Consider the following 21,984-nt stretch of genomic DNA (forward strand, 5'->3'; position numbering starts at 1 on the left):
TAGTAGCCTTTTATCTTCTACTACTATTATGTAATCTTTAAGTCGCTTTTCAAAATGAAGCTGTTTGCTCACGATGTGATTGACTGTTACCTGTATTTATTGAATGGTTAATCCAGATTACTGATCGATTTGGGAGGATTGACTGGTTCTTATTACTGCTGTCTGTGGCCATCAGCATTTCCTTAGGAAGGTGGGAGTTACTGGTTGTGTCTATCGCTTGGACTTAAAGCATATAAATGTATTATCTGTACAAACTGCATTGCTAGTTTAAGTTATTGTATTTCATGACAACTGCAGCATTAGAGGTAACCCTGTAGCGTAAATGTAGCTACGCTTAAAAACTAAAATAAGCAAGCACTTGGATCTTTGTCAAAACAATGTTTCCACTTGGAATTTTTTTATTTTATGTGTCTAAATGGTTCACTTTCTCATTTCTATTTTCTCTGCAGGAGATAACAATGAAGCAATAGGTGCGTTAGTTCAAAATTATATCCGAGAAATACAGGATCTCAGGTTGGTCCATGAGCTTTAAACAATGCACCTTTTGTCTGTGGTATTGAGTGCCCCTTCCCCTGTTCCACCCTCACAGCTTAGTAAAATAAAATAGCAGAAAGGCACCCTTTAAGTTCATTACTACTCTCACAGTTCACCATTTTACTGCTTGAGATCCAACAAAACTATGACTAGTGATTCTGAGTTTTGATTGTCTTCCAGACTCTCCTAAAATCAAAATGTAGTTCGTGAAACTGGCAAGTACAACAAGTCAGAACACTGTCCTTTCACTTCTGGTGCCTCTGTTAAAACCCAGCTCAGATTGATGGAATGAGAATCTCTGTGTTGGTTACAAATGCCTATGTGAATTTATAATTCAGGCCATTCTGAATCGGGTGCTCAGTGATCTGTACCTAAAGAATAAAACTGCTGTTAACTTCATTACTAGCTGGGTAATCTCTCTCCGAGTGGAGGTTTACTAAGTTTGACAAAACTACATCTTATCATCCTGATTCTGTATTTTTCACAAACCTATCAGTCATGAAATGAAGATTAAATGTTTTGTATGATTTTAAATGTTTACTATAATAATGCTAAATGAGATACTGACATTTTTCAGACATAATAAACACTCTCTTGTGCACCTCTATTTTGGATCAATTTTACATGCAGAGAAAAGTTATATCCAATGGGCCCATTTCATGCTGTGAAGTGGAAACTAAAGTTTTTTTTTCAGATTTTTGTTTGATCTAGATGCATAAATTTCCTGTCCTAATGTTCAAGGATTGAAATTGCTTCTTTCTATTTTAATTTAAATGCGAATGCTGATAATTTCCATATCTTATAAGCCTTTGCTGTTCTTTTAGAATTTACTTCTTTAATTGACATTTTATTCTCAAAGCCCTCTGATGAATAAAGACCATTTTATTGCAGGACTAAACTGTTGGAGAGTGAAGCCATGAATGAGTCCCTCCGACGCAGTGTCTCTCGACTGACATCCAGGTCTCCGTATTCAGCAGGACTGTCTCCCATGCCTTGTTCATCGATGTCCAGTCCAGCCGTTTCTCTGGAATCTGATACTTCTGAAGTTGTTGAAATGGCAAAAAAAGATTTAGAGCTGCTTAAGAAACGGGAAAGGATACGAAAAAGAAATAGGTAATTTTGTGCATAAATTGTTATTGATAATGTGTGCATTTAATAGAATAATGAATTCCACAGCAATATGAGTTAAAAGGCTACACATAGGTGACAAACTATATTGTGCTTCAATGGTTTAAAAACTGGGGTTCCTAGACACTAGTTACCTGTAGGGGAATCCTAAGAGAAGCCATCAAATTTCAGTCCATTATGCATCAGATTTCTGGGCTGTGAAATTCGGCTCCATAGTGTCTGGTTTTGTGCTGTTTTGCCTCCAAAGTGGCATCTGTGGTGCAGGCAAGCAGTTCTGCTGTTCGCCGTGCCAGACACCATTTTAATGGTAGTGTTAGTATGTGTGCAAGGAGGGTCTGCTGAAAATAGGTGGATTGTGACATTAGTCAGTGTGTAACACCACTTCTCTCCACCTCCTGGACCAAGGCCACCAGTGCAGCATTAGAAAATCTTGGAGTCTGCTTTTGCCATGGTTAACCATGATTGGTTACTCCCCACTTCAAAATCATTTTTTAGAAAGACTTCCAGCATCTGTTCCAGCCACAGTGCACCCCCAACTTTAACAGGTGCAGACTGGCTTTCAGTAGTGCAGGCTAACCTAAACTCATGCTAGCCACTCACGATTTTGCACCCCTGCTCCAGTGTGCAGGCACTCAACATTGCACTTAGCTCTGGCTGTGCGTGACAATCATTTAAATTAGCATGCAGCATGAAGTCTGTGTGCTGCCTGCATTGGAATCCTGTATTGCCATCCCCACATCTGTTTTGGGCCGTGTCCAATTTTATGGCCCTGATCTTTTAAGTATTGTTACGACCAGGTGAGGAAGGGGTCTCAGGCTCTCCTCTTGCTCCTTCTCTGGTTTGACTGTAACAGGGTTTATCTTTTTAAACACAGTGATTGTAGCTCATCACCTCGATGAGCCCTTGCTCACTGAACTCTAATTACAACTACAAATGAACCAATCAGACAGGTTTTTTTGCGTTTAAACAAGAAAGATGTAAGTTTATTAACCTCATCACTCTAAACCAGTTAAACATTACTAAAATACGCGATGCATCCACGCTCACATGCATACGAGAGGCACATGCACACAAATGGAAACAGAGAGGAAGAAAGAATTGGGAAGTTGAAGTAGAGTTGGTAAAAAGTGGAATACAAATACTGACCTTACTGTCCTTAATGTAATTTCTTTAATTGAAGTTAAAGTCTTGGAGTCCTCGCTGGGGCCATGTGCACAATTTCAGGCTTGCTTCTCTGGTACCAGAAGGCCGAAGAGAGGCTTTGTCTGCCCTTTTGGTGATGGCCTGTAAAGGTCTGTAGTCTTGAGATCTAGAAGCTGCCACTGTGGTTTCTCTGGGACTTTGCTGGAGAGAGAGAGGTATCTTCCTCTTGGAGTTCAAAATTATAGTCCCTTTCTTTCTCTGAGGCACAATTCAAAAACCTCAGTTACCAGTAGGTATATCATGTGACCATCTCTTTCTTTGAAACAGCAACTTCTAGAGGGGTCTTTGGACTTCAGAGTCCATCAGACATACTCGGTGGCGGGTGGGGGCTGGCTCTTTGAAAGTCAAAGGGTGTTGACCACCACTATTGCCAAGACCAATCTCGCTAATTGAATCAGGGAGCACCCCCATTGTTCCAGCTAGACTGGGTAATTTCTTTCTGTCTCTCAGCCAGCCCTTGTCATCTCAGAATGTAAATGTGCAACCATTTTTTTCAGCTGTTCAGTCCTGCTTTTTCAAAAAGTAATTTGTAGTGTCCAGTAAAAAGGTTCTCCAGCAGTATTTCATACGATGAAATTAATATGTTTCCATTTGGCAGGTGTGATTTCCGTCACAGTATTTGTTGACGTACTGAGTCAGCCTTGGCTGATTCAGAATGCTGTGGGTTCAAGCCGCACTAAAGAGACTTGACACATAATCTAGATTGACACTTGAGGGAGTGCTGCACTGTCAGTGGTACAATTATTTGATAAAACATTGTATCAAGGCCACATTTTGCTTCTCGTGTAAATGTTAAAGATTCCATGACACTACTCGAGAAACAGGGAAGTTTTCTTCTTATTGGCCAACATTTATCCCTTAACTAACGCTGCTGAAATAAATGATCTGATCCTATATCTGATTGCTGTTTGTGGGAATTTGCCGTGCACAATTTGGCTGCCATGTTTCCCTACATTACAATGGTGACTACACTTGAAAAGTGCTTCATTAACTGTGAACTGCTTTGGGATGTCCTGTGGTCATGAAAGACACTGTATAAATGATTCTTTTTTTACTAGCATCATTCTTTCTATTGCTAAATATTTTGGAAAAATTGGCACTTTGAAAACCACTGCTACACATTTGCCTAGCACCTATTTGTTAACATGGGGCAGACTTTTTGCCCCCATATGGTGGTGTGTACAGAGGCACAAAAATTTGAGTTGTCGGCTGGCGTGCCGAATTGCCAGCACCATCTCACCCCCAGACCACTTTACCACACGTGGCAGGTCACCAATTGTGATAGGTAACAGCCTAATTAAGGCCAAACATCAAAGGCTGACTGAAATTTTCCAGTTGTCCAACAGGCCCCTCTGCAGCGTCTGGAACAGGCCAGCTGCCTGGAGGTGGTCTCCCAGCAGCAGACCAGCGGAGCCAGGCTCCAGGTAGGTTTTGTGATCCTCCTCACCTCCCTTGCCACAGCTGTGGCCACAGGTCGCCCTATGGATGGGCTCTCCCTTCCCGATGGTGAACCAGCTGCTGCGGACATCTTTTAATTGAAAAGTTTTAAAATGCTGAAAGGGTGCCTCAAATGGAGGTTCTGTCTCTCTCTCTCTCTCTTACCTGACATGATAGGCTGCACCTTCTTCCATGCTAGAGGGAATCCAATTGGCCCTCCAGCTTCAAGATCCTGCTCACCATCCTTAATTGGATGGTGAGCCCACCCTCTGGTCATTAATTGGCCAAGTCAAGGGAAATCACTGCCGGGTGATTGTTTCCCACAGGGCAGGATTGGGAACCCCATTTGACCCTGACCTTGTAGTCCTGACCCAAAACCCAAACCCTGCCCATGGTAACATTAAAAAAAGGTTGCCAAGTGGACTAAAATTTAGCATTGTTTCTTTAAATCTTGACCTCCGCTTATAAGGAGGTGACAGCTGTTATCTCTGGTTATATGTGCTTCAGAACAAAAAATGCTGTATTATTTGTTCTAGAAAAACATCAAAGCCTCACATTCACAAACCCAAAATCACTGAATTGAAAATAATCAAAGCCTGTGAATTGGATAGATACAGCATCATTTTGTCATGATTTTTTCCCCTCTGGTACTTATTTCCTCTTAAAGCCCAGTGAAAGAGAAGCAAAGAGGAAACCTACAGCAAGAGAATTGGGAAGAGACAGATGACAATGAAGTGGAAGGGGTAAGGAAAGACAAAGAATTCAAAAATATTTATTTTACAAACTGCAGTCTCTGAATCCAAGTAGTCTGGGTTTTCATGTACCTTTGTTGATAATTATTCCGAGGCTGCTTTTTTTTGTACAACCAGCACGATTATTGGTGCTACAAATGGGTTACTCAATGAGAATCACCCTTTTTGATCTTTTCCAAGAAGATTAAGACAACCTACTGTGGGATGTCAGATGGATCAGTCTACATTAGCGCTGATACACATATGCAGATAGAGACAGAGTGGAGCAGAATAAATAAAGTGGAAAAGTTTGAGGCAGTTTCTGAAGAGGGTTTTTTGTTACGGATCTTTGAGCTCACCATAGAGTGCTTGATTGTAGTTAGATCTTGCTTTTCGTTGGGGCCCAGTATTCTTCTTAAACCTTGTTCGTTGGAGGAGACTTTTCTCTCTTGGGGTTCATGTGTCTTCAGTGGATTTCGAGTTCCGTGAGAAAGAGATGGGAGCAGACAGGAGAGGCTGTGGCGGGCCAGCCAGGAGAGGTCTTTTCAGTCCAGGAGCAAACAGACACCCTGAGTTCAAACTGTTTGTACAATTCGGAAAACCCCAGGTTGCCAAGCAGGTTAGTCATGTGACTAGCTGGTCTGACCACATCTTGGCTCTGTGGATTGTATCATCTTAGCAGGGCCTGGAATGCACTTACCTGCCTTCAATGTCTGGTGCTCAAAATCCATTGTGGGTTAAATGGATAAGGGGAGTAACCTCTCTTATCCCTATTGGTATGTAAATATCTTCCAGTCAAGTGTCTGGCAGCCCTTGTAATTTGCCTTCCCTTCTTGCCAGCAACAATTTGAAATTTAATGTCCATGTGGCGAACTTAATATGCCCCATTCTTGGCAGGTGGGAGCCCAGCATGACACCTCCACACCCAGCAGAATGAAATGTGATTTGAGAAAAGCGCATTTCATTAAAAGAGGCGAGCGAAAATATAAGATACAGAAAATAAAACCATGCATTTCTCGCATTTATTTCCATTCATTCGTAAATCCTAAAACGTATCTTTACTTAGTAGCAGTGTTGCTTCTAATTGCCCTTTTTTCGGACTGTGGGGGAGGATTCTTTGCTAATCTCCCCTTTGTCCTCTGGGACATTCATACCTGCAGGTACATGTGCAGAATCTATTGCCCTCCCCTGTGGCACTTTGACAAGGTTTTTCTGCCCCCTAGAGGTCTTTCTTTGTCTCTGCAGGTTCCTGTAAATGCTGGTAGCCAATCTGGTGGGCTGTTTCTAGTATCTGCATTTATGTAGGAGGATGTGGGGTCTAACTTTTCACATTTTCCGGGGTTGGCTGACCGGACAGTAAGGGTTTTCATCCGGGATTCCTCCCAGATTCCCTTTAACCTGCCCTCTTGGTTACTTTTTCCCCTTCCCTGTCTAACCTTTTGCCAGCCTTGTGCCTGCCTGTCTTTTTGTTCTCGGTAGGGGTCCTATATAGTTAACCAGCCCTCTGCTGGAGGGTCTTCCTAACACCGGTACAGGACTTAGGGGTACAGGTTTCACTGTAGGTTGGGGTTTCCCCTCAACCTGGCACATGTGGCAACTCCTGCAGTACTCCACCACATCTTTGTGGAGTTTTGGCTCGTCAAACCACTGTCTTATGCACTGTCTTTCGCTGTAGTCTCGCGGGCCCTTCTTAATATTTCTCTCTGGTACCTCTGCAGCACCACTAACTGGTGAACTACTGTGCATTCTTTGCTCTCAGGTCTATGAGGAGAACTCTCCTCATCAGTACCTCATTCTTTAAATTGTAGCAATCAGGGACTCCCTCTGCTTCACTTTCAGACTGGACAGCCTGTGGTAACTCTCGCAATACTGGGTCCGTTCGCTGAGCCTCAGCTAGGGAAGATTCATTGAATTCATTAAAATAAAAGCAAAATACTGCAGATGCTGGAAATCTGAAATAAAAACAAGAAATGCTGGAAATACTGATGAAGATTCACTGACCTGAAACGTTAACTCTGCTTCTCTCTCCACACATGCTGCCAGATCTGCTGAGTATTTCCAGCATTTCTTGTTTTTATTTCATTTAATTAGCAACATAGAAAATAGGAGCAGGAGTAGGCCATTCGGCCCTTCGGGCCTGCTCTGCCATTCATTATGATCATGGCTGATCATCTAACTCAGTAACCTGTTCCCGCTTGCGCCCCATATCCTTTGATCCCTTTAAACCCAAGAGCTATATCTAACTCCTTCTTGAAAACATACAATGTTTTGGCCTCAACTGCTTTCTGTGGTAGCAAATTCCACAGGCTCACCACTCTCTGGGTGAAGAAATTTCTCCTCATCTCAGTCCTGAATGGTTTATTTACCCCGTATCCTTAGACTATGACCCCTGGTTCTGGACTCCCCTACCATCGGGAACATCCTTGCTACATCTACCCTGTCAAGTCCTGTTAGAATTTTATAGGTTTCTGTGAGATCCCCCCTCACTCTTCTGAACCCCAGAGAATATAATCCTAACCGACTCGATCTCTCCTCATACATCAGTCCTACCATCCCAGGAATCAGTCTGGTAAACCTTCACTGCACTCCCTCTATAGCAAGAACATCCTTCCTCAGATAAGGAGACCAAAACTGCACACAATATTCTAGGTGTGGCCTCACCAAGGCCCTGTATAATTGCAGCAAGACATCCCTGCTCCTGTACATGAATCTTCTCACTATGAAGGCCAACATACCATTTACCTTTTTTACCTCCTGTTGGACCTGCATGCTTACCTTCAGTGACTGGTGTACAAGAACACCCAGGTCTCGTTGCATATTCCCCTCTCTCAGTTTGTAGCCGTTCAGATAATAATCTGCCCTCCTGTTTTTGCTACCATTTATCCACATTATACTGCATCTGCCATGCATTAGCCCACTCACTCAACTTGTCCAAATCACCCTGAAGCTTCTCTGCATCCTCCTCACAACTCACCTCCCACTCAGTTTTGTGTTATCTGCAAATTTGGAGATATTACATTCAGTTCCCTCATCTAAATCATTAATAGATATTGTGAATAGCTGGGGTCCTAGCACCGATCCCTGCGGTACCCCACTAGTCACTGCCTGCCATTCGGAAAAATTCATTCCCTGGGTCTCCTAACTTTCCAAAGAAAGTCTCAGATAGACAGACCTCATGGTTATCTGCCTGCAGTGCCAATTCAGTCTCGGCTGGGGGAGCTGGTTTGATCATGGCCTGATTCATTACACATTCAGGGAAACTGCAGGGGACCATCTACTGCCACTGCCCTGTCTCTCTCTCCTCCTGTGGTCTTTCTTTCACCACTGTGGGAGCTACCACCTTCACTCCCTCCAGTGGGGCGGCGCAGTGGTTAGCACTGCAGCCTCACAGCTCCAGGGACCCGGGTTCGATTCTGGGTACTGCCTGTGCGGAGTTTGCAAGTTCTCCCTGTGTCTGCGTGGGTTTTCACCAGGTGCTCCGGTTTCCTCCCACAGCCAAAAGACTTGCAGGTGATAGGTAAATTGGCCATTTTAAATTGCCCCTACTGTAGGTGGGGAATATGGGATTACTGTAGGGTTAGTATAAATGGGTGGTTGTTGGTCGGCACAGACTCGGTGGGCAGAAGGGCCTGTTTCAGTGCTGTATCTCTAAATAAATTTTTTTTTTAAATCATTACCTAGGAGCAGGTCAACCCCGTCCACAGGCAAACTAGGGACAATCCCTACGGTCACCAGTCCTGAAACTAGGTCACACTCCAGGCGCAGGTACAGGCATACACTGCCCTCCAATACCATTCACCACCATTCTGGTGTTTACTGCACTCTCTGGGGGAAAGGTCAGGTCTTTTCCCAGTAAAACGGATCTAGTGGCCCCTGTGTCCGAGAATTACTAAGGGCCTGCTTGCCCCACTCGAGGGATATGGGGTTACATTCCCTTCAGACACAAAACTCTGATAACCTTCAGGAATCCTATTGAATTTTCCTGCACTTGCAGTTGTAAGCTTCCTGGGTCTCACTGTTACTGCAGTTAAAGCCACAGCTTGTTCTACTGCGTTTTCCATCAGGGTCACTTCTCCACTGAATGGGTGTGCCTTGATCAACCTTACAGGTTTTCCCTTTAGTTTCCAGCAGTCAACTTTTAAATGCTCTGCTTTATTACAATGGAAGCACACAGGTCTCCGGGTCTCACTCGGACTCACAGCAGCTTCCTTTTTGGCTAGAGGAGGGCTCCCTGTGTCTCCTGCTTTCCTTTCTCTCCCAGGACTGCTTCAGCTCCTATCACCTTTCCACCCTTTTATCCTTTTCTGATTTGTGGGGGTGATTAGGAAAGGTTCTCCCTTGGGAGACTGACTAATAAATTAAAGCAAACTCATCGGCCAGAATGGCCACTTGCTGGGTTGTCTGAACCTGCTGCTCCTCTACATTGGTCTTTATGGAGAGTGGGAGAGAGTGTTTAAATTCCACTAACAGAATCACTTCTCTGAGATTCTCATAGCTGCTTACTTCTTTCAAACTTCAGATAAGTTTGATTAGCTTGCTTTTTGAGGGTTCTAAACTTTTGGCAATAGGCTTCGGATACTAATTCATATGCCCCAAGGAGAGCAATTTTTGTCAGTTCATAATTTGATGAACTCTCATCTGGCAACAGGGAATAAACCTCGTGGCCAGGTTTCAACTAGCCATTTTAGCTGCCTTGCCAGTTTCCCAAAGGACCCAAAAACCTTCTACTTCCTCATTGAAATTTGGGATTAGTTGAGCTAGTTTTGGCAATTTTGTATCCAGCCCTGAATTACGCTCCGCTATATTGGCCATGCTTTCACTGGGGTTACTCTGTCGCCCCCTAGTTAACTCAAGCCACTTCAGCTCTCTCTCTTCACATTCTTTCTGGAATATTCTTTCTCTCTCCCTCTCCTGCCTTTCATTTTCTTCACGTTTCTTCTGGAAGGCTCTGCCTTTCTCCCCCTACTGCCTCTCTCTTTTTCCCTTTCCCCAAATTCAAGTTTCCTCTGTTCCAGTTGTATCTTTGCTAACAATACCCTGTCGGAGTCTGCTTCTAACCCTGTTTCTGCATCTTCAGATTCAAAGGAAAAATGGTTGGCCACTAGTCTTAGGAGTTTAGACTTCCTAGCCTTGCCACATACAGTGAGCCCACACTGCTCAGCTATTTTCTTCAACTCCTCTATAGACAGTGCTTTTAACTTATTCCAAGTTACTTCACCCTGGCTTGGGGAGCTACTAGCAGACATGTATTCGGATTCAAGCGCACACAACCACAAGAAAACCTGTATTGAAATCTTGCTCTTTTTTTGATTGGGAACAATTTGGCTTCCCACTTCCAATTTCTCTCGTTTGTCTGTGAGTAAAATCCAGCACAGTAGCCCCCAACTTTCTGTTACGATCCAGTGAGAAAGGGGTCTAAGGTTCCCTCTCAGCCTTCACTTGGTCTTACCGTAACAGGGTTTAATTTTTAAAACACCGTGTTTTTAGCTCCCCCTTGGTGAATCCTTGTTCACTGCTTTCCAATTATAAGGCAAAGAAACCAGCACAAACAGGTTTTCTTAGGTTTAAAGAAGAAAGATTGAAATTTATTAAACTTAAACTCTAATTCGGTTAACGCCTACGCATACACGACGCACCCATGCTGGCATGCATGCAGATAGAGACAGAACGGAGCAGAAGAAAGATAGTGGAAAAGTTTGAGGCAATCTCTGAAGAGGGTTTTTGTTATGGATCTTCGAGCTCACTGTAGAGTCCTTGATTGTAGTTAGATCTGGCTTTTCATTGGGGCCCAGTATTCTTCTTAAACCTTGTTCGTTGTAGGAGACTTTTCTCCCTTGGGGTTCATGTGTCTTCAGTGGATTTTGAGTTCTGTGAGAAAGAGATGGGAGCAGACAGGAGAGGCTGTGATGAGCCAGCCAGGAGAGGTCTTTTCAGTTCAGGAGCAAACAGACACTCTGAGTTCAAACTGTTTGTACAATTCAGAAAACCCCAGGTTACCAAGCAGATTAGTCATGTGACTAGCTGGTCTGACCACGTCTTGGCTCTGTGGACTATATCATCTTAGCAGGGCCTGGAATGCGCTTCCCTGCCTTCAATGTCTGGTACACAAAGTCCATTGTGGGTTAAATGGATAAGGGGAGTAACCTGTCTTGTCCCTATTGGTATGTAAATGTCTTCCAGTCAAGTGTCTGGCAGCCCTTGTAACAGGCCCTCTCTTCTCAGCAACAATTTGAAATTTAATGTCCATGTGGCAAACTTAATATGCCTCATTCTTGGCAGGTGGGGGCCCAGCATGACTAGATGTATCTATTTATAGAGTCATAGAGAGATACAGCACTGAAACAGGCCCTTCGGCCCACCGAGTCTGTGCCGACCATCAACCACCCATTTCTACTAACCCTACATTAATCCCATTTCCCTCTCACATCCCCACCTTCCCTCAATTCTCCTACCACCTACCTACACTAGGGGCAATTTACAATGGCCAATTTACCTATCAACCCGCAAGTCTTTGGCATGTGGGAGGAAACCGGAGCGCCCGGAGGAAACCCACGCAGGTCACAGGGAGAACTTGCAAACTCCGCACAGGCAGTACCCAGAACCAAACCCGGGTCGCTGGAGCTGTGAGGCTGCGGTGCCAACCACTGCGCCACCCATTTAATTCAATTCAATTTCACTTTAAATATTTAAATGTCCTGGTAGGGTAACTGCCCTTTAAAAATGGCATCAGCGACTGTGCACAGGCAGCTGACGCCATTGCCGGGGACGGACAGTCACCCTCCTCCACATGATTGGGGGGGCGCCCCACCCCGGCTATTTAAATGAGCCGCCGCGCTTGGAATCATGGCAGCTCTTTGGCGTGCGGCCCGCACAGGCAGGCCACCATTTTTTCACAAAACTGCTGCGGGCTTATAGAAGTCGGCCCATAAAATTCTTCAGGAACTTGACAGGGTAGATGCTGAAAAGATGTTTCCCCTGACTGGGGAATCTAGAACATGGGGCCACAGTCTCTGAATAAGGCTATTTATGACTGAGATGAGGAGAAATTTCTTTACTCAAAGCTACTTGTTGATAACCAAAATAACTGTCATCACTGATCAACAGAAGCCAGATGCAGCATAGGGCTGCCACAGTTAGTGATTATGCAGCTACAACCTCAAGCTATCTCCAACTCTTTACAGACCAGCTTCAATACTGACCTATGGACATGGTGGCATGGGGTGAGGAGTAGGTTACCTTCCTCACAACTTGTTTCATGCAGCACTATCAGCAGCTGTCAGCCAGGGTGGGCTGCACTATCACTTGACAGCAGAATCACTTCTGTACCTTTGGTTTCCTTTCACTTCGTTCATGTTTGTTACTTCTTGACCATCTTCTTCCTTCAAGTTCTGAAAAGGTTGCCTTTGGGTAACAGTACCTTCTGCAACTTTCCAAAGTATGCAAGAATTTTCATATCCTGTTCTGCCACTCCACTTTAATTGCCCTATGCCATTGAATTTTGCCTGCACATAGTTTTTCAGTCCCGCTATCAGTGTACTCCCTGCATCTAGACCTTTGCATAATTATGACAATAAGCTGACCATGGAAAATAGGGTACTATTAGCACATTACCATTCAAGCATGATTTGCATAAGTTCAAAACCATTTGGAACCGATTTATGTCAGTGCATGAAAATCAGCCCCATTGCATCTGCACATTAAGAACAGACTTGTCTTGTGCTTCTGACCCCCGCCTCCATATACAGTTTCTGTGTAATAAGAGGTGCAGCCTTGACTGCAGATGAGCAAGACCAACAGTGAAACAGTAGACTACAAAAAGACCCAGTTAATAAAATCTCGGCTTTCTGTCCTTGGCCAGCTAGCCACAGTTCAAGCATGTTCTGTTATCTTGAAGCTGACATTATTCTCCTGCTGACCACCAACCTGTCTGTGAGCTTTGTTTATTTCTTGTCCTCTGCGCTAAACTAAACAGCACAAAACCCAAATAATTGAGCTTAGAACAAAATCTAAATGGGAAATTAAATTCCAATTTAACTTTAGGTACATGCCTTGAAATCCAAATCAGCTGGGCACTAATAGAAAGAACATATTTATGTTGGCAATACCCAATCGTCTCCCTTCTCCTCATGATCAATGTTCATTGTATCTGCTTTTTCTATATTGCATAAGGCCCTCACAAGTCTTCCTGCATGTCAGAAGTGCTTTATAAATGCAAGTTGTTGTGCCCAGTAATCACATAACTGTTTACCTGTCTTGCCATCTACATTGCGTCCTTATGTAATGTCAGGAGGAGGAGCATGAAGAAAGTTGCTGTGAAGAAGAGGAAGGTGGGGATGATGAAGAATTTGACAGTGATGGAAGCCTGGATGAAACGGATACAGAATCAGAGGAAAAGGGTAATGATCACAACCTGTAGTGGAACTTGCTCAACTCATTAGAATGACTTCAAGTAGGTCTGAAAACAGAAGAAAATTGAAACTTTAAAGACAAGTTTCAGATGGAGTCAGCCCATTCGTAGTTAATGACACAAAATAGAGCCTTTTGTTGCATCGGAAAAGCATTTTGGAATGCTCTGAGGTGGTGAAAGCCATTATATAATGTAATTCCTTTTAAAACTAAACATTAAAAAAATAACAAGACACAGATCACAGTAGTTTAAGAATAATTTAAAGGCCACGAGAATTATTTTGCAAGATATAAGGAATCAGAAAGCAAACGTGACTAGAAATCAATTGAGGTTGATGAAAACAATTGTTTGAAGGAGTGAAAGGAAAATAGGTGAATTTATTCAGGGGGCAGGAGAGAACAGAAATTTTAGAGATTAATACGTGTGTAAATTAGGCAATGTCAAAACCACCTTTGCCATTTGGGCGAGTTAGAAATAATTTATTCATAATTTATTGGTAGGGCTATATTCTTGCAAGAGTGAAATATATTTCAGGGAAAAGCAAGCATTGCAGGGTCCAATATGCCATGTGGTGCCCATACACTGAATCCACATCAGAAGTGCACATGCATATTGGTTAGCACACCTTCTATTTTTCCAGACCACCTGTCATATACTGGCATTAGGCACAATGCCTATGCAGTTTGAGAGCTTAATGCTGGTTTGCGATACCTTTCCAACAAAATTGGTTTGCAACTGACCTTTCTCAAAGAAACATCAGCCAAACCAGTGGTCTTTAAAGGAATCATTGGAGGCTGGAAACAAAAGGGTAAGTATAGATGAATGTGGAGCCAGGAGGAGCAGGAGTGCACTTCCTAGCTTAGCATTACTGCTGCAGGATGCTGCAAACTTGCCACCCTCCCGATTCCTCTCCCCACACCAATCTCTCACCCTGCCCCCAAATTTACTCTGCTCTTGGCCAGCACCCTAGCCGGTTGCTGTTCCTCCCCCTTGTTACTGACAAGCTGCCTCTGGGGCCGTGACTGGCACCCATGGCTCACCGGTACTATGCCAATGAGGCCAACAGACCATTTTCCCATAGTCCTGCCACCAACCTCTTTAGTTAGGTGAAGTGTGCATTGCACCTGGATTGTGCCCCAATTCAGGCAATGTTCAATTTCTCGACCCTTCATTAGGATATCATTGCTTTAGAAAAGAATAACTGCAATATTCTGGTCCTCAAATCTGAGTGCAGGTTGACAGGAGAGAAAATGAATATCAGAGAGATCCGAGTCTTTATAGAAAGCTTAAATTCTGCAGATAATGTAGATACATATCCTTTGGTTTAATGTCTATTTACAAGATGGGAAAACTTTGGTGTATTATTGACAAGCCTCAAGCAAGATGAGATTAAAGAAAAAAAATTCCTCTAAAGTTAATACATATGTTGGATGAACTCTTACTAAAGCTGATTAAATTCTGCAAAAAAGGAACTGAATGAATCGCTGCTTATGAAAGGTTCTGGAATAATTATTGGTTTTGATGATTCAATACTATACTTAGTTAATCCATTGCTATATCATTGTTTATCATGATTGAAATAAAGTTGTATCAATATCTGAGATTTTTCTACTTATGTTTCTTTCTGACCCAAAGAAAAATTCAGATTTCCTTTCTTAGCTATGTATCCTGCTGAGGCTTGATCAGGTGGTCAGCAATGTCTGCCTGGGTTGAGCCTGGAGCTGAATTTTATATCCCACATTCTGTCAGTTTCCTCCTACTGCATTTTACATCTGTCTGTTGAATGACTCTACTGATTAGTCTTGCAGTTTCTGTGCTAAAACTTGGGTTAGTTTACTTTCTGAAGAACATTATTTCTGGTCCAAATCGCCTCCTTTATCATTTGGATGTGCGTTCTTTATGTTGAACATTGACTGATTTGTAACCAAGCTACACAGGCTGGCTGAAATGTCCGAGGTGTATGCTTTTCAATGTGGTGTTTAGTTTTAGTTGTGCTTCCTAATTTTGCAGATGAACTCACATACTTATATTTAAGGTTCACTCTCAGCTGCCACTTGTAATAGCACATATGCTGTTTTTTTTTAGTGAGTTATCAATATTGCATTATCTTAAATGCATTAGAGTGATTTAATATTATTAGCCTGTAATTCAATCTTGAAATTTGAATTATTGATTGTTAACTTGTGTTAATTGTTTGGCCCTTGTTTCTTTGCTTCATTCTCAGTCAATTATCAGGCTGACCTTGCTGACATAACTTGTGAGATTGAAATCAAACAAAAACTCATTGATGAGCTAGAAAATAGCCAGCGGCGATTGCAGATATTGAAACAGCAGTATGAGGAAAAACTTATCCTGCTACAGAACAAGATCCGGGACACACAGCTGGAGAGAGACCGTGTTCTCCAGAACCTTGGTATGGGTTACTTTTTCCCCCCTTTTACACTTAAGGGTATTCATTTTTTGTGGCTGGAGAAAGAACTCTCAGGACTAGTGTATAAATTTTGCTCTTAAAAACCTCAAGTACCATTGTTTTCAGTACAGATTGCAAATATAGCTACTTCATTGGCCCTAACATTTCCAGATTCACATACTTAAGTTACAGTTAACAGACTAATTCCAGTAAGCAGGAGGTAAGCAAACCAACCTCCATTCATGTCACCACCCACCCCATGAAACAAAAAAGGCCTGGGCTCTGTTGCAGTTTATTTTTGGCCAGAGGAGTAGAGAATGTATGTCATTTCTCTGCATTGACTGATAGGCATTTTTATGCTTTAAGTAATAATTATGGCTAACAGAGGGGAAGAAGAGATCCCCAATTAACTATGACTTCAGCCCATTGACTTCATGGAACAGAAATTGGTAGAGATATAGGTCTGGATTTTAAAGTCCCTCTGGCATCGGGAACGTTGGCGGGGGGGCAATGAAGATTGAAGATCGGTGCGGCGGAGGCCAGCCATCGACCCTGACGGCGACAGGCCCCATGCCGATCTCGGCGGCAGTGATGACGCCTTGTGGCAGCCGCCCAGCCACTCGGTGACGGAACCCCGATTTAAATATGTAAACTAATTTACATACCTGATTTAATGAGGGTCCTGTCACCTCCTTAATCGCCGCACCGATCTTCATTCGAGTGACTGACAATGCCGTGCTTTCGAATCCCTATTTGGGGAAATGTGGCATGACACCTGTGGGGAGGGGGGGAGGAGGATTTTTTTCTCTATGTGGGTGGGGAAGTGGGATTAAAACGCTACATCTTGGTCGGGGGGGGTGATGGGAAGGGGTAAAGGGCAAAGGTGCTGAACTTTGGTGGGGGGTGGGGGAAGGTCAAATTTTGAATATCTGTATTCTACGAGGGAAAAGGGCAGGAATGTTATGATTTACCATTGGGGGGGTGGGATGGTACGTTTATTTCTTTTAGTTTTTGGAAACTTAAACTTATCTGTCCCTTTAAATTTTAAGTGTGCGTTGAGGACTGTAAGCCCTTTAAAAATTGCGCCGGATGCCATTGCCTGCGACAGCTCGCCCGCTCCCTCCACATCATCGTGGGGGGTGGGTGGGCGGGCATCGCGACCATGCAAGTGAGCCGCCTCGTTTGAAATCACAGCGGCTTCGTGACACAGCGCCCATGTGGGCGGGCTGAATTTTTTTACGTCCCCCACCTACTTTGGTGGAGGACTGTTAAAATGCAGCCCATAAAATGATCCATCATTTTGCTACAACATGCTTTACACTATCACTCAAAGTTAAAATCTACCCCCAGGTCTCTGTCCCTTAGGTATCCCAGCATAATATTCCTTTTTAGTGGTAGATATCTTCAGCTACTGCACCCTGGCCTGGCTACATATAAATTATGGTAGGCCATGGGGTTGCATGCTGGAAAACATTTCTCTCACTTATTATCCTGTGGCCATGCAAAACAGAACACCTTGGGGAAGAGGTATTGACACCTGCTTTAGATAGACCGTGGCATTTTAGAACCCCAATGAAACTCTGGATCTTCAACGGATTATTAGCATTATATCAGTTTTTTAAAAATATTTTTTAAGTATGTAAACTCATTTTAAGTATTTAGAACTGCTTTTCGGATTTTTTTTTAGGTTTCTTCAAATTGCTTTTTAAAGTATATTTAAAGTATATAGTTACGAACGTTAAAATTATTTTGAAGTATTATTAAAGGCTTTTTGACTTTTCTTTTAAGTTTTATGGTTGCAAGCTGCATTTCTAAAATCAATGGTGTTCTTTCCTTTGTTCCTCTGCTTTGAGGGGGATAATCGGGGAGACTACTGCAGAGATGCCACGGTAGTCACTGTAGTTGACCTCTGGTGCCTGTCTGGTGGTACCCACGCCTTCATGACTCCAGATGCTAGATGGATTACTGCAATTGAGAGCAGTGTTCAAAATAGCTCTGCTTCTCTCTCAAAGCAGTAACTGAGTTGTGCCATCTGCTGTAGAGCTATAGATACAGCGCAAAAGGGAGACCGTCGGCTGACTTAAGAACCCATTGCCAGATAATTCCTGCTAGCAGAGCCCCCTTTTGGCATCAAATTCAACTCATTTGCATGCTGACATGTAGCTCTGCTGCATAACTTCCAAGGCTGCCACTTAGAGGTCATTCTGTCCCTTTTTGTGTAGGCATTCCCTCACCTTGCCCCAAATCATTCTGCACATATCCCGTCAGTAATAAATATATCTCACTGACAGTAAAGCTAACGTGTTCTTGCTATTTGAGGGCATTGTGGTCTCCTGTGTGCCTATTCAGTCTTGGGCTCCTAGTTCTTCTAAAGTGGTAGCATCTTCTGAGATGGCTGGCTGATGAATTATAGCAGGACTCTGGGGGATTGAGGTAGTACTTCCTTGTTTTTGGTTGTGAGCTAATTGTCCTTTTAAAAAGAAAAATAGTGAGTGAGAAGTTATTTTGCATACTTTTAAATGGCATGCAACCCAGGTTTTAGAAGTAATTCCCTCTTGGGGATGCATTACACTTCCAAGGCCACCACCTTCAATGAGCTAGGATCATACACTTTATAATAAAAGCAAAATACTGCAGATGCTGGAAATCGGTTCTGATGAAAGATAACTGACCTGAAACGTTAACTCTGCTTCTCTCTCCACAGATACTGCCAGACCTGCTGAGTATTTCCAGCACTTTTTGTTTTTATTTCATACACTTTATAGTCTTCTTAGAAGATGAATGTTTCTTTTCCCGATTACAGGCAGGCAGCCCTCCTGTAAGAGGCGGGGGTTGGGGAGTGTTTAAAAGCCAGCTCTGCTGTTGCAGTTGAAAAGGTTAAGACACCCATTTTCTCTTTGTAACAATGCGGTTTGGTGTTCCTTCAGGGCACTGAGTTCACAAATGTAAAGACTTCTGCTGAGTTGCGGGAGTGGCCTGTTTTGGCGCTCTCCAATTTTCCCTCTTTCACCAGCTTTCTATCTTTCCTTCCGTCCCTGCAGCCACCCCCATCAACCCTGCCAATTTCCTCCCAAATTGAAGAACTTCTACACAATGGCCGAACTGAAATTGGAAATCTCCTGTCTGGAACTGTCTTGTATAATCTCATCTCCTAGATCTCAAGCATGGAATGATGGTGCACCACTGCACTATGCTAGCATTCCAGCCCTAGGTTGAACCTTAAATTGGTAAACTGTTGAATTATTTTTGTGATTCTTTGCTCAGGATCTATGGAATGCAACACAGAAGAGCGAGCCAGCAAGATTAAAGCAGACTATGAGAAGAAATTGAAGGAAATGAATCGAGAGCTCCAGAAACTGCAGGTAGCACAGAAAGAGCATGCACGCCTCCTGAAGAATCAAACTCGGTATGAACGAGAGCTGAGGAAACTGCAGAGTGAAGTGGCTGAAATGAGGAAAACCAAGGTAACACATACACAATTTCTTTTGCCAATTTTCCTCGTTTCACTGCTGCAGGCATGGAATACTTCCTGGGATATGTTTATACAATCACCAACAGGGGCGGCATAGTGGTTAGCACTGCAGCCTCACAGCTCCAGCGACTCGGTTTCAGTTCTGGGTACAGCCTGTGTGGAGTTTGCACGTTCTCCCTGTTTCCGCTGGGTGCTCCGGTTTCCTCCCACAGCCAAAGGCTTGCAGGTTGATAGGTAAATTGGCCATTGTAAATTGCTCCTAGTGTAGGTAGGTGGTAGGAGAATGGTGGGGATGTGGTAGGGAATATGGGATTAATGTAGGATTAGTATAAATGGGTGGTTGTTGGTTGGCACAGACTCGGTGGGCCGAAGGGCCTGTTTCAGTGCTGTATTTCTCTATGACTCTATAACAACCCTCCATTATCTTGCCATCCTGTCCATTATAAATGTATTAGCCAAGACAGTGAATATTTGACCATGAGGGATGGCAAACTATAGCCAAGCCTCTTCCTGTCCTCGCACAATGTCCACACACAGACACACACACACACTTACTTTCCAGAGGATAGTGATGAGGAAATGAGATCCCTGGTTGATTTACTACTCCAACTCCCAAACATGATGACATCTACTACCATGTGGGTAATATCAGGTAACTCAGCGAGAAGCAATGATTAAACCTGGAACTTTGTTCTTTTAGCTCAGCTGCACACTGACTTCACCAGAAGACCATTGAGCGAGCTGGATGACTATTTTAATTTCAATCCGTGTAATGAATAGAACTATTATTGATACTAATTAATAGAATATCATTCCTGTTCATGTGTTTCAGGACACAAGGTTGGGATGGGATGGGTAATTTTCACCCCCATGGGGGTGGTGGGTGTGTTAAACTGGCAGAAATCTGAAACACGAACCCAATCTGCCATGAATGTGCTTACTTCTTGTTTAACCAGGTAAGTTTGGGGGCATGTGAGTCACCCCCTCTGTAGAGGCGGGTTAGTGAGTTTAGTATTTAAATTAGTGTGATTTCAAGAGATTTTCACTGCGATTTGAACTCCTGCATGGGTTTTCCTGATTTTGCAATTTTTGCTGCAGACAAGACGGAATAAGAGGTAAGGTGACCTCTCCTGATATACATCATTACTGTTGGAGATTAAACCCATCATCGCGTCTGGACTAGTCCTGGGAAGCACATTACAATGATAAACGCTAAATGCTAAATAAATGCTAAATGGCTCTTATCTTCAAGAAACGGGTTGACAAAGGCAAACAGGGAGACTCCAGATTCAAAGCCAAGATAATTGGTGGGACATAACACCACTTTTCCTGATAAGCCACATTCAAACCCCATTGTGTAACAATAGCCACATGTTCAAAGACATTGGGCGGCACAGTGACACAGTGGTTAGCACCACAGCCTCACAGCTCCAGTGACCTGGGTTCAGTTCTGGGTACTGCCTGTGTGGAGTTTGCAAGTTCTCCCTGTGACCGCGTGGGTTTCCGCCGGGTGCTCCGGTTTCCTCCCACAGCCAAAGACTTGCAGGTTGATCGGTAAATTGGCCATTGTAAGTTGCCCCTAGTGTAGGTAGGTGGTAGGAGAATTGAGGGAAGGTGGGGATGTGGTAGGGAATATGGGATTAATGTAGGATTAGTATAAATGGGTGGTTGGTGGTCAGCACAGACTCAGTGGGCCGAAGGGCTTGTTTCAGTGCTGTATCTCTCTATGACTCTATTGGGCTGGATTTCATAAGCCCGCTGCCGATTTTGGATTTCGATGGCAGGTGAAATAAATGGCGGCATGCCAAAGAGCCGCTGCTATTCCAAGCATGGAGGCTCATTGAAATAGCCTGGCGGTAGGCCCCCCTGATCACGTGGAGGGGGAGGACTGTCCATCCCCAGCAATGGCGACAGCTGCCTGTGCGCAGGTGCTGACACCATTTTTAAAGGGCTGTCAGCCCTACCGGGACATTTTAAACATTTAAAGTGGCATTGAATTAAAATAAATAAATACATTTCTTCTGCCCCTCTCCTACTCACCCCCCCAAAAAAATCAATTAATTTAATTATTTGCCCTTTTTGCCCCCAAAACACTTAACTTCACAATCTGCCCCCCCAAAAAAAAGCACAAACTTTAAACTATAACACTTCCCACCATTCCCTAAACCCATGACGCTCATTTGAACCTATTTTTCACCCCCCCCCCACCCCACCGCACTGAGAAAGTTACCTCCTCCCCCCACCCCCACCAGTGTTGCACTTTGTTTCCCCAGGCGGGGTTCTGAAGGCATGGCAGTGCCGACCGCCTGGGTGAAGATTGCGGCGGGACTTCAGGAGGTGACAGAAGACTCATTTATTCAGGCAAGTTAATTTATTTAAATGATGGTGCCATCGCTGAGCGGCGGGGGGGGGGCCGCCACGAGGCCTTGCTGCCGCTGGCAATATCGGGCTGGGCCTTACCGGTGTCGAGGTCCATGGCGGGCCTCGTCCGGGGCAGTTTTTATCCACCCCCTGCCACAGATTCCGATGTCAAGGCTCTATAAATTCCAGCCCATTGTATGAACACACCAGAGGTCACCTAACCAGAATGCAGCCTGATAAGATTTTTTTTAAAAAGAGCTCTCTGAAACACTCTATCAACAAGCCAGCCAGTGAGGGAGCT

The 21,984-nt window shown here is 43.7% G+C and overlaps 1 protein-coding gene across 2 annotated transcripts in view; it reads left to right on the forward strand.

Moving 5' to 3' along the window:
- Positions 1–21,984, forward strand: part of kif21b (kinesin family member 21B) — a 168,704-nt gene that overhangs the window by 71,886 nt on the left and 74,834 nt on the right. For both annotated transcript variants that reach the window (XM_068057204.1, XM_068057205.1), the window contains exons 10-15: positions 450–513; positions 1,426–1,647; positions 4,970–5,045; positions 13,321–13,429; positions 15,665–15,853; positions 19,115–19,314. In XM_068057204.1, the coding sequence (XP_067913305.1) occupies positions 450–513; positions 1,426–1,647; positions 4,970–5,045; positions 13,321–13,429; positions 15,665–15,853; positions 19,115–19,314 (860 nt within the window). The remainder of the gene's footprint in view (positions 1–449; positions 514–1,425; positions 1,648–4,969; positions 5,046–13,320; positions 13,430–15,664; positions 15,854–19,114; positions 19,315–21,984) is intronic.

Source organism: Heterodontus francisci, chromosome 25 (assembly GCF_036365525.1).
Source record: "Heterodontus francisci isolate sHetFra1 chromosome 25, sHetFra1.hap1, whole genome shotgun sequence".
Classification (NCBI taxonomy): Eukaryota; Metazoa; Chordata; class Chondrichthyes; order Heterodontiformes; family Heterodontidae; genus Heterodontus; species Heterodontus francisci.